The 14083-nt window shown below is 36.7% G+C and overlaps 1 protein-coding gene across 1 annotated transcript; it reads right to left on the bottom strand.

Moving 5' to 3' along the window:
- Positions 1-1765: 1765 nt before the first annotated feature.
- Positions 1766-13728, bottom strand: LOC113350710 (uncharacterized protein DDB_G0283697-like). The gene is made up of 2 exons (XM_026594839.1): positions 13590-13728; positions 1766-2178 (listed from the first exon to the last, which is right to left on the bottom strand). The coding sequence occupies exons 1-2, from the start codon at positions 13726-13728 to the stop codon at positions 1766-1768; spliced, it is 552 nt and encodes a 183-aa protein (XP_026450624.1).
- Between the last annotated feature and the right edge of the window lie 355 nt (positions 13729-14083).

Here is a 14083-nt window from a genome sequence, read left to right on the forward strand (position 1 = left end):
CTACAAAATCTTAGCATTTAATGGAGGAGTAGAAGGAAATATAATCAATGGCAAATGGCTCAAGGCCTATTACGCCTGATCAACAACAAGTAAATTAATCTTTTATCATCATCCAAGCAGATTTCAAAATGTAACTTATTTTCCTTCAAAGAGCGTGCAAGGTGCTCATTTGTTCATCAAACATTCATTAATTGAACAAAATTCCTCCATAATGTCAGTTATTCTATCTTACCAAAGAAACCTACAACTCTCTCAAATACTCACTCAGAGCAAACCATCCAATAATGGATAATTTTTATAGAAAGCCATGTCAGGCCTCTTCTGAAAGTTTTTAGTCTTCACTTTCAAGTCCTGATCAGCATTTTCAACCCTTGCCGACTCCAAGGCAAGTGCCTTATCCTTCTCCAAGATAGCAGTTGTAGCGGAGATCGCGTCAGCAACATCCGATGCCCTATCGATTTTGATCATCTCAAGACGATGACAAAGCCAGCCTATGTTGAATTGCAAGGTCTCACAATTCAAAATCATGACATTTCATCTATGCATCTCATGATTCTTGACGTCTCGCAGATTCATTTTGATCATCTCTTTGATGATCGGTAATAATCCAGCGACGGTAGTCAAGAGGGTCGGCAGAAAGTCTCTCCACACTTTGGTTATAGAAATGTGCTCGTACCTTCTCCAAATCTTTGTGTACAGAGATGCATGAAATTTTGGAATGACGAATCCACCAAATACCTCGTTGTTCGGGAAAGTATCGGTCATGGGAGTTTCAAACGGGAGTCCAGCCACGATTGCTGCCATCATTCACGGTTACGGATTTCCTATTCTTCCTCTTCCTAGCGTCGACAACAACATGAACATCAACCTTCCATGAAGAAGTTTTCGATTTCAATAAGGATTGGATAGCATGATAAAAGCTTCAGTCAAGAGGTCATGGAATTACTTACGGATGTTCCGGCTTCACGAGTTGACCTGTACCGAGCAAAAGCCTTAACAATCCGCTTGGGTCTCAAACCACAAGAAGAAGGCTGATTTCTCTGATTATCCTGCAACAAGTTATTTTCTCTGATCAGTCATCCTGCTCAAATGAAGATGGAAGAAAACGTTCAACTCACCGAGACGGACGCTTATGCATCATGCTTTGACCAATGTTCGTTTTGAAAAGAAGCACTGCTGTTAGACATGGTGATGAGAGGTATGATCGTGAGAAAAATTTCTTCCGATAATACACAGGGGCAGAAGACGATGTTTCGTTTAAATGGGAAAACCTAAACACCGAAGGTCTGGATACTTATCCTATAGCGGATAGTAAAATCTGTTGTTGTTTTTATTGAAACCCTAATTCTCGAATCAAAGTGTATCTGGTAACATAGAAGAAGTGCGACAATACTAGGGACTGACAGTTCAGGCGTGTTCAACACAGATACTGGGGACTGACAGTTCAGGCGTGTTCAACACGGATACTGGGGACTGACACTTCGGATGTAACCAACGTTGCAATTGTGAACTGATGATCTGGAGGGCCGCGTGTCTCCTAGCCAGCTCGTATAGTTTTACTTTGTGGATAATTATTATCTACATGGACATTGGTCCATCCTATTCAGCTGGGTGTGAAGAAGATTTGGCAAAAAAAAAAACGATAAAGGATTATTGTTCAAAAATAATTTCTAACGCAACATCTCTACCTCCAAACTGCTCAGACAACCAGAAAATATCTACTGCAATAGAAAATAAATAATCTCAGAAAGACTCGCGAGCAAGATCAATCATCAGATGCATCAGATTCATCGGAATCGTCAGATTTGTCAGAGTTATCAGATTCGTCATCATTATTGTCTTTCGAAGAATCCTCATAAGTTTCTTCCTTGGAGTCACTGTTAGAGATATTGACGAAGTCCGGTATCTCATCAGTATCGATGTACATCATATCCCAATACTCTTCTTCTTTATGCTCGGATTCGAGGTCATCTTCAACCAGTCGCTTAATCTCCCTGGTACGCCGATGTGGCTTAATTTTGCACTCCCGTAGCACCCACACGGGTTCGTCTCCCGAAGCATCCGAATCCGAAGCCACACCGTCAGCATGAGGTCGAAGTTTCTCCTCAGCTGCTAACCTTCTGCGCTGGAATCGGCCCCTCCTTTGCCGATAATCAGCTAACGTCTCATCCTCTTGTTCTTCAAGAGTTCATCACTAGTAACATTACGGTCATTAAGAGGCACGTGTTTTATTTCCTTAACATGATCCGTCTTGGATCGAGCTTTGGCTACAGAAGTCTTGGAATCCTCCTCGGAAGAGCTAGAAGAATAGTAATAATCATAATCGATGCTGCTGGAAGTCACTATTGTCTGGAACCAGGAGCACAGAATTACGGATATGCTGATATCAAATTCACTACAAAATGGTATTTCTCAAATCTTATCTCTTTACAATTCCACTAGCGCAGTGATTGTGATATAAGAGTTAGCACCCCAAGATTTGTTCGTTCCTTGAAACCTATGAAAACGAATGAAGCCTTATTATTTGAAAATTGAAACCTGATTTTCAATAAAATCATGAACATAATTTTCATAGTGTGAAGAGCCACAACTGAGTTATAAAACTTACACCAAGTAAATATTTCATCATAAATAAATTGTCCAACTTCAAGGGTTACTCAAACCTATATTTTGATCTGAACAAGATAATAAAAACGTGAATTATTCACGTAAAAATTTTCAAATTTTTTCTCTTTAACACGAGAAAACTCACGTAAATAAAATATGTCATATATTTTTCATGAAACATGTCATGGTTTCATAATTAAAAAAAAAAAATCCTTCATACGATCGTCTGTCTTCGAAGGAATTTCACAAAATTAGCATAAACCTTCGTTTCTTAAACTAACGATCGGACGAACGTACGTTCCTAAAACAACGGTTTTTTCATAAAACTCACGCCCAAAATTATGTATATACACATATGATTTTTATGATGAACAATTCATGAACAAACAACAAACTTCTGGAAAAAAGAAATCGTACATGTCGGTGCCGCCAGGAAGTTGGCCGGACGGTGGCGGCGATGGTCGGACGACGGCGGCTCCGGCGGAAATTCTCTGCTCTCTTCCTATGCTCGGGCGTGAAGAAGATGAAGAGATGAAGGTGGTGGTCGGTCGTGTGGGTGAATTAAAAAAGGAGGATTAATTCCTTTTATATCAAATTTTATTTCCAATACCTAATTTCACAAGGATTTCCTTTCTGGGCCCGGGCCCGTGAATCCTAAACCGACCAAGGTTCCATTACCAAGCCAGCGGTTCTACATCAATTTAGGCTCATTAGACGATGCTCTATCATGCCATTGGGATCTTCGTCCAAGCCATGATCCGTTCATGCAATCGAAAATCTGGTAACATCTTATTTTACGACTAAGTTCAACTACTTATTTTCGTTTGTAACTATAACAAGAAAATCACCATTCAGTGCTGACTGAGGAACATGACTGTCTTTCACTAAGCAGGGGACTTAATGTAGATGGTAGGTTTTCCACAAAGGGTAAAATCGTAAACCATAATTATACATGCTCCTGATCCAGCAATCAGATGAGTATTGAGGCTCATGTCTCTCGTCGAAGCATGAAATCTCATGCCACGAGAATCTCTGACTGAGAATACTGTCTCTCAGATTATATGTAGATGTGTAGTCTCTTAGCTGAGGCAACGCATATCTCATAAATACTGAGAAATTTCAATAATCACTTCTGTAAAGAATCGAAATGATTGGATGGATCCTAGATGTATTACTCACTAGTATAGAGCACTACGTCTTCAGGACGTCGCAATGTTCCCTGACTTTACAGAATAAACATTCAAATCGATCGTTTTGCTTCAACTAGATCATACCTCGATTTCTGAATAATTATAATGCTACTAGACAGCATGCCTGCTAGTAAAGAGCCACCAATTAATTATTTCTAGTCACAATATTCATCAATTGAATTCCTAGAAAAATACTCTGCATTCCGCATAATATTTCATTACTTCAATTTATGGTTATTCCCAGCAGAATTCCATGGGTTAGTAATAAATATTCAACGTACGGGCATCTGAGCAGCTATCGAGTAAGCCCCGACCAAAATGGTGCAAGAGTACTCGACAATAATGCACAAACGGGGACCTGAATGCACGAACGAGCATTCCAAAACACGAAAGAACTATGAACCTATGCAAAATAGGAAGAAAAATAATAATAATAAAATATTAGCAAAGGCACTAGGGGACTGGGCCCACCTGCCGGCCAGTCACGTCGTGGCCAGTCCCACGCCCAATTATATATTTTATCATATTTTATTATTTTTCCCTCATCTCATGAAAATCCCTTCATTTGAGCAAATCTCCTTCGTCTCAAGGAAACTCCTCAGTCTCATGGTGTTTCCTCGTATCAAAGAAATAATAAAAATTAGGAAAGTTGTCGTGGGACCAGGCTCACTAGCCGGCCAGCCGTTCCCTAGTCGTGGTCGGTCCCACACCTCATGATTCCTTATTATTTTGTTATTATTTCCCTCATCCCATGAAAATTCCCTGATTTCATGATATTTCCCTCAACTCATAAAAATTACATAAAATTAGGGGAAAACTCACGGATCGGGCTCGTTGGCCGGCCGACCATGCCCTAGCCGTGGGCGGTCCCACACGCTTAGGTTTGTTATTTTAATATTATTTGTTTCCCTCATCTCATGGAAACTCCTTCACTTCAAGGAAATTCCCTAGTTTCAACAAACTCCTTGATTTCATGATATTTTCCTAAAATCATGAAAATAATATAAAATTAGGGAAAGTGCCATGGGACTGTGTTCATTGGTTGGTCGGCCATGCCATGGCCATAGCCGGTCCCACACTTCATGACTTCCTATTTTATTATTTCCATAATCTCATAGAAATTCCCTAACCTCATGAAATTCCTCAGTTTCATGGTATTTCCTTCACAAAAGGGAAAATACTTAAAATTACATAAAATTGTGAAAGGTGTTGCGGGACCAAGCTTGCTAGCCGACCGGCCATGCCCTAGCCGTGGACGGTCCCACACCTTACAATCCCCTATTTTATTAATTATTTTTCATCATCTCATAAAGATTCCTCAGTCTTAGCAAAACCCTGAATCCTTCATATTTTCTCAAAATATTGCTCAAACGCGCATCAAAAAATATCGAAACTCTCAGGACTGAGACACATACATTATGGTGACATGGGCATGTCTCCTTGACCGACCAAGGCCGGCCCTATGTCTTGCAAATAGCCGGTCCCATATGTTTTAATACTTTTGACCTAATTTGCTCAATTGCTCATATTGGGTCCAAACTCTTCTCAAACAACTTGGAGTTTGCTCAAATGACCATAAGTTGGTCCCACGACCACCAAGTTTCGGTTTCATGCCCTCTTTTCCGGTCCCTCATCTCTTCATAATTAGGTTTCATCACCGAAAGCTGAGACGGGCACCATTTTAATAAATGATTAAACCAACATTTAATCATCCTTTCACCAACTGGTCTTCAAGAGACTTTGGTATTTTGCTCATTTGAGCATCTGGTTGTTACATGGTCGACTCATCTAGCCGGTCCCTCCTTCACTCTGTGGTGTATTTTCAATAAATCATAAACTGATAAAAAATTAGGGTTTCGAATCCAGAGCTCTGAAAAAACATAATTCTGAGCAGATTCAAACACTAATAATTTTACGTTGATCCCGTGATCAACACTTTAATAATATGCTCGGCTCAGATGTCAGTATCTTAAATTAACATTTTCATTTGATCCTGATACCAACAATTCGTCAAACGAGCAACATTTGCTCAGACAAGCAATATTTGCTCAGACTAGGGAATATTGGTTCAACTATCAATATTCAACGATTCATCAACATTTGCTCACCTTAAGTTATCAACATTTATCTGATACCTTTGTATCAACATACATGTTCAACTCATGAGTCTCGGAACATTTGCAAATCACGTTCGACTTAGCAATACAAGGACTCATCGTCCCATGAAGTCAGCAACTGACTAACTAAATACGCGTCTGCCTTGCAGACTCCACAATCACGAACATCAATCGTGTCACATGGGAGGATATTAACTAGGATTTTGGTCTGGCGTCCTATGGCGCGTGCGTTCACCCACGATGAGAATGTGAGCAAGTCGTGCAATCAGTTGAAGGAGTTAGCAAAGTAGTGGATAGAAAATCAACCAAGTCTCCGCACGATGAGCCACTGGTTTTAACACGATTTCCACTTCCCCACTCTTTGACTCCAGCAATTGTCACACTTCATGGGATCAAGGTGTTTACAATTCTAGCAATATAAACAAGTCTTTGAATCATGATTGAACAACAGACAATTTTCGATAGACAGTCTTTCGTCTACACGAATTCATCGTCTTAGAAATTACTCTCAACTGAGTAAACTCAATCATTCAAAAACTATTTTCACGCAAAATACACAACACCAAAATCCTTGATCACCATTGATCTCACACATTTCTCAACTTCCCTCCTACAGATCGACCCATCCTCTCTTGTGACCGAATTGACTCTAGAACGGCCATTATCTTGGTTTAGGCCGGAGTCCTACAGATTGATCTCTCTAACTTAAAGCACTCCCTTCTTGCAGTGCATCTGTGTGAGGTTAAACAATTCGCTCGGTTCAAGGATACTCCTCCGCACGGTCGTCTCCTCAATTCCGTAAAAACCAGCAAATCATTTTTCCCCATCTACACTTGTATTGTTGCTTTTAAACCTTTAACGTCTTCAACTTTCTTGTAGATTTTGATGTCGCTCTCTTGTTGATGGTGATGATGTGTTTCTATGGACCTGTTGTTGGTGAGAGAGAGAATGATGCTAACTGCAAATCAAACTACAAGAAGGTGGTTTTCATCTATAGACGTCACCCTCATGATTGACAAAATTACCACTCAAGAGATCAAAAATAGTGCTGAAAATGCTGTGAAGTTGGGTAGCTCACCATTCTACCCAAAATTAACATATGGTGACACACACTCAAAAGAAAGCTTTTTAGTCATCTACAAAGAATTTTTTGTCTGGTGCCTCAGTTGATATGAAGATAGGTAGTCTCCACTAATAATTGATCAGCAACTCTAGTAATGCATTTCCCTCTGCACCTCATTTGCATCACCAGATGATTAAATCCATTATTTAACACTCTAACAAGTAAGAAATCCGAACGTAGTTCCCTAACACTTCCAAATTCAGTTATGTCGGTCAGAATTCTCTATGTAAACATACCTAGAAGTATGCTAGTGACTATCTTCTCTGTAGTTGTGTGTTCTGATCTTGTTGTTTTCTATTGTATTGAGTATTATCTTCTCTAAGATTTGTTCGAGATTTAATCTTCGATAGGCAAGATAAAAAGTAGTTACAAACATCTTTGTCTCATCGTTTGTGATTCCATAATATCTTGTTTCGCTACCATACGATTAAGATTATTGTGAGGTGATTGATATTACTAGGTTGTTCTTCGGGAATACAAGTTCGGTGTATCAATTTGTTCCTGTTCACCTTGATTTATCAAAAGACGGAACAAAACTCTTAGGTATTTCTGTAGGAGACATATTTATCAATTCAATAGACTTTTATGTGTGAGACAGATTGGTTTATTAAGTCTTCGACCTTGGGTCGTAGAAACTCTTGGTTGTGGGTGAGATCAGCTAAGGAATCAAGTTCGCAGAGTCCTGCTATGATTCAGAGGCGTAAGGAACGCGACTGTACCTTAATCAGTGTGAGATTAGTTAGGGCTCAAATACATTCCAGTCCGAAGTTAACTTGGAGTAGGCTAGTGTATGTAGCGGCTTAAAATAGTGTGGTATTCAAATCTGGACTAGGTCTCGGGGTTTTTCTGCATTTGCGGTTTCCTCGTTAACAAAACTTTTGGTGTCTGTGTTATTACTTTTTTGCATTATATTTATTTATATAATTGAAATATCACAGGTTGCGCGTAAGTTTAATCAATTGTGAATCCAACCTTTGGTTGTTTACTAAATTGATTGACACTTGGATATTGGTTTTTGATACCGTCCAAATTATTTCTTATATTCAATCGGGCTCGCAAATTCCTATTTGTTTGATTGCAGATTGAATTGACAAATTAAGATATAAATCTTGGATATACTTTTCTTAAGATTGAGTCTGACTGTCTAGCTGATTCTTTTGAAAGTATATTGGAGTTAGTCCACACAGATTTCTAAGCGAAATATTGGGTGTGGTTGTTAGACCCCCGCATTTTCACTTTGCAACTTGGTGATAACGGTAAAAGTAGGCACAAAAGTCAACCCTAGTTCCCCATCTTACCACTTTTTCTTAATCTTTCTTAACGGTTTATTTTATCAACAAAATAAAATAGTCTCCTCTAGTTATCTGTCAATTTACATGACTTATAAAATTTTCATTGAGTCCAAATTATTCAACATTCTTAATCCATAATCTGGAATCATACAAATTTCTATCTCTTTTTATGTGAAAAACCGACCATGGCAGGATAATTAAATTAACAAAATACTTATATGGGATAGGCATATTATGATCGATCAATTCACGTTCTGTAGTTATAGCTTGAAGAGGGTATAGACCACCTTGCGGATTTTATAATATCAATTTGGATTTCTATTTTAGTATGGTAATAGAATTGTTTTAGTCAAATTTCTTCTTCTTTATGAGATTTTAGATTTGATCACCATTTGATTCATTTTACTAATAAAAAAAACTATGAAGGATTTGAACTTTGTGCAATCTTTAAAGCTAAGGTAGTACTAGTGAAAAAAGCGAGGGTCTAGCAACCACATCCAATATTTTGTTCGGCAATCTGTATGGTCTAAATCCAATATAATTCCAAGAGAATCAACTAGAGAGTCAGACTCGATCAAGGAAAAACATCCAAGAGTTATATCTTAATTTCTCAATACAATCTGCAATCAAACAGATAGAAATTTGTGAACCCGATTGATATGAGAATAACTTGAACGGTACCAAAGACCAATGTTCAAGTGTCAATCAGTTTCTATCAACAACCAAATGTTGGATTTACCAATTGATTGATCTACGCACGACCTGTGATATTTCAATTATATTAACAAATATAATGTGGAAAAGAAATAACACAAACACCAGAAGTTTTGTTAACGAAAAAACCGCAAATGCAGAAAAACCCGGGACCTAGTCCAATTTTGAACACCATACTGTATTAAGCCGCTACAGACACTAGCCTACTCCAAGTTAACTTCGGACTGGAATGTAGTTGATCCCTGACTAATTAGTATCACACTGATTAAGGTACACTCGCGTTCCTTACGTCTCTGAACCCCATGCATGACTCTATGCACTTGATTCCCTTAGCTGATCTCACCCACGACTAAGAGTTGCTATGACCCGAAGCCGAAGACTTATAAAAAAATATGTCTCCCACAAATAGGTCTATTCTGATAGATAAATCTGTCTCCCACAGAAGTACCTATGAAGTTTTGCTCCGTCTTTCGATAAATCAAGGTGAACGGGAACCAATTAATAATCCAGTCTTATATTCCCAAAGAACAACCTAGAAATATCAATCACCTCACAATAACTTAACTATATGGTAGTAGAAGAAGTTATTGTGGAATCACAAAGAATGAGACAAGGAGCTTTGTGATTACTTTTTATATCTTACCTATCGGAGATCAATCTCGATCAAATCTTAGAGAAGATAGTACTCAATAAGATAGAACAAGTAAGATTAGAACATGCAACTAGAAAGAAAATAGTTGGGTCAGGCTTCAGAATCCCAATGAAGTCTTTAGGTTGTTAACCTATAATAATGGTTTTAGGAAAAAAGAATCGACTCTAGCCGCCACTAATGTCACACATAATTGTGGGGATTAGGTTTTCCAATTGCTAGAATTCTCCCTTATATAGTCTTGAAATCAGGGTTTGATAGATTAGAAACAAAGCAATCAATATTCACCGTTAGATGAAAATCTGATTTAAGATTCGAGCTAAGTTTGCTTAAAACCAAAGCAATATCTCCACCGTTAGATGGTCTTAGCTTGTTACACACAAATGAAATAAATCTTTATTTAGATATGGGTAACCGTACCTGAACGTGTATATTGAGTTGTCTCAACAATATTTAACAAAAGTTAGCCATATGAACACATTTGTATTAACCACATTCATCTAACACTTCTAGATCAAATATGATGATCAATCAAACATGAAAGATAATCAAATTAATCTAATTGTGTTACTCATAAAGTTGTTCAATTGTTTATATTCTCATAGAAGTATACATGAAACAAAATTGGATTTGATTCATGATTGTACAAAGTACTTATTCAAGAATCAATTCATGAACATTAAGCCACGGTTTGCAAAGATTACATTCCTTAATTTATAAATGTATTTGTTCATGAGTATGAAATCACATTAAACCGATTTTTAGAACTTTAACCACTTAGTTTGCAAACTGGTACGCAAACTTAAGTTCCGGACTTTGGACTTGTTCAGCAGTTTGCAAACCGGTATGCATACTGTCGTCCCCGGACAGTAACTCAGTTAGAACCGTCCGCAAACTGGTATGCAAACTTGGTTTCCGGACCTGAATCATACCACAAGAGTTTGCATTCTGGTATGCATACTATGATGTATCTAGACAAAGGTTAATTGTCTTAAACTCCCATTTCAATCAGTGAAACATCCTTAGAAGACAACAACAGCTGTCTCACACAAACTATTAGCTTATAAGTAATTTTCAAGTGATCGAATGATCAATATGAAACATTCCGAGTCGACATCAACTGATTATCTCACACAAATCAAGTAAGATGTTTCAACGTAATTTTCACATGATCATATATTGACTTATTATTTAGTTTGCAACAAATAAATTGTTTCCAACTAATTTCGTCAAGAATAATGATGAACGTAGCTAAAGCAAAAAGTTTCCAACACATAATTCGAGAAATAAATATCCGAGTTAAATTCAGCTCGAAATATCAAATGTGTATAATGTAAAAGTCTATATAGTTATATGACTTAGTCTCAATAGGAGATAGAATTGACTTCTGAGTGATAGATAAGTTTTAGTCTCCACATACCTTTTATTGATGAAGTTCTTCCAATCTCTCCTCATTATATCTTCGTCTTCAATCGATGAACGACGTCAAGTCTAAAGTTCAACTACACATTCTATCCTAATCCGAGACATAGCTATAAGTAGACTAGAAATAAAGACTTATAGTTTTGATCACCTAAACTTGACAAACAAGCTTGAGATAGCAACGCTTGCGTGATCGACCGAGCAGTGCTCTAACAATCTCCCGCTTTGTCAATTTTAGAGACAAAACTATCAATAAATATGGATTACAAAATAAATAAACTTTGTAGCTTCTCATCCAACATGCTTGATTTCCTTGTTCTTCAACATTCCTTGAATTCTTCGCCACTCCAAGTACTCTAGTGATTTTGAACGTGTTCAACTCAACATCATTGTTGTTGAAGATCCGTAGCCATAACAATAAGAAAACAAATGTTCTCAATTATTGTTATACAGTGACATAGTATTGTTACACAACATCAAATTTCAATTGTACCACAACTTTGAAAATAATATTATGGTGATATGTATCACTCCCCCTTAGTCAACACTTCATCTCATAATGAAAACCACTCCACCTTACATAATGATCTGTAAACCATATGTATGTAGTGTGAACTATAAAATAATTCTCCCCCTTTTTTCAATATAAATTGGCAAAGGTACGAAAACTAACGGGATTATAATGAAATTCTCAAAGAGATTATTCATGACTGAAAGAGAACATATCAACTTGGTTTCGATGATTTCACATAGTCGAAACTTAGTGATTCATCAAGGAGTTTATAAAGATACACGATAACTCCTATAATATTCCACATCCATACTCCCCACTAAGATTTAGCAATTAAGCACAAGTTCAATCAAGAAGTCTCCCCCATAAAATGTCATTCACGAAAGAACAACAATAGCGACCTTAGTTTTTCGAGAAAAGATGGATTTCTTTGGACATTAACAAATTACATGAAATATGAATTTGTATCCAGAAAACTCGATTAAATTAACCACAAGAAGACCTTAATGATTAATTTAATCGGAAATGCTCAACATAAGAAAACTTACGGAACCATAAAATACTTTCACATAGAAGTGGATCAGGGAAAGATCAATACTGCGGAATATTCAAAAGTTCATTCTATTTTTATCAATATTTTCATAATGACATAATAAACTTAACTTTTTATAAATATGAGATACTTATAGTTCACGGACATAAACACACATATCCCATAAAATATTTTTGGAATATAAAACCAATAAAGATGAATACTGCAAAATTATCTTCTAAATAACTTAGAATTTAAATAAATAAATCTAAAACATTACAAGATGAAAATCGTTGGCAATAGCTATGTGTAATTACAACAGTTGCTATTCCAAACCCTAGTTATCCTTCTTAAAACATAAGAATAAATTCTCATAAAAAGTTTCCTATACAAAATATAATATAACTCCTAAAATCAAACTGAAAGTATTAGACATAATCATCAACCAGAGATCGAACAACAACAAGTTCATCAGTTGCTTTCTTCAGTCAAGTCTTTAGAAAGATAAGGTTCTTTATTGCAATTTCAAGTAACAACTCTAAAATGTCGAAGAAGATTTCCAACTATTGAGATGAATCTGAACAGGTTGATTGTCTTCAAGATCGAATGCATAGAAACAGGTTATTATGAGAGGATCTTTATGAAACTCAATCACCTTTCCTTCTTCAAATTTTTCTTCCTTTTCGCATCCATGCATAAAGCACTCCATGATATCACAAGAAAATCTTGAGGTTACGAAACTTACATATATCAAGAAATAAAAGCAATCATATATATATATATATGTTTCTCATAGGAGAAAACCCTAGAATCACATATCGAAGTTTCCAAACGCGCCAGTATTGGAACCATACATTCCAATATGGAAGCGGTGCACGAACAGTTCGTGGTTATGAATCGAAATTCAAAACCAAGAAACTAATTGAGCCTATTTTAGAAGCATGTTTTGACAAAAGATCAAAAGCAAGTTCTAAACATGTGACAGACTATCTTGGCTCAATAAAATTTGGGGCTCAAGACATTTGTTGGAAATCAACAAGTCAAAAGTTTTAAAGGAAAGACAAATAAAAGCTATGCAACAAAGAGTATTAACTCAAGAGTTATTGATCATTTGAATTATAAGAGTAACAATTAATCGGAGCAAGGCTCAACAGTAAGATGGTCATTATTTTAATTATTTTAAACCAAAAAGAAACAGAAAACAGATACAACAAAGACCACTTTTTCAAGAAGAAGGTATCTTCGTGAAAATTATGTGCATCCTCTCACGGTCTCAAAGAGGACGCACATATGTAAGCAGTAAAGTTGAAATTTGACGAGCATATTGCTCATCAAAGGTATTGACATTCTCCCTTTTTTTTTTCTTGAATATCATCATAGAAGTCAATGGAGTTATTCTAAAGAGAAACAATAAAGGGAGGACAAGAGATACTTGAAGCTGCTACCTTCCTTGCTTTCTTAATGCTACGCTTGAGTTTATTTGTACTGGTCTTGAGTTCTGAAACACAATTATTGATAAGAATATATTCAGGAACTGTTGACACTTTTGATCCAACACCTCCTCCATACATGGAAGAAGGGTTTGAAGATTTTTTCTTACTTCTTGGATCAACAAAGTAGTCATTTGTCCTTAAAATATTACATTTTTACAATTATAAAAAGGTTTTGTGTTATTCTTACTGGCAAGAATTGGCTCATCACATCACTTTCCTTGTCTGAAGGTTGGATATTTAAAACCAGTTGTATGAGAAACAGGTTGATTACTTCCTTAAATATCCAGACAAGAATGTTATGAAGTTTCTCATTCCGTAAACGAAAACGACATCTCCTTTCGAGATGACTTTTGTTTCCGCAATAGTAACAACTAAAAGGTGAAAAAGCGGGGGTCAAGCAACCACACCCAATATTTCGTTCGACAATATGTAT

Source organism: Papaver somniferum, chromosome 2 (assembly GCF_003573695.1).
Source record: "Papaver somniferum cultivar HN1 chromosome 2, ASM357369v1, whole genome shotgun sequence".
Lineage (NCBI taxonomy): Eukaryota > Viridiplantae > Streptophyta > Magnoliopsida > Ranunculales > Papaveraceae > Papaver > Papaver somniferum.

Coding starts and splice junctions, on each gene's coding strand:
- LOC113350710 (XM_026594839.1), bottom strand. CDS start 13,728: ATGTATGGAGGAGGTGTTGGATCAAAAGTGTCAACAGTTCCTGAATAT. Junction 2,179..13,589: donor AAGGAAGGTAGCAGCTTCAA/GTATCTCTTGTC, acceptor GAACTCTTGAAG/AACAAGAGGATGAGACGTTA.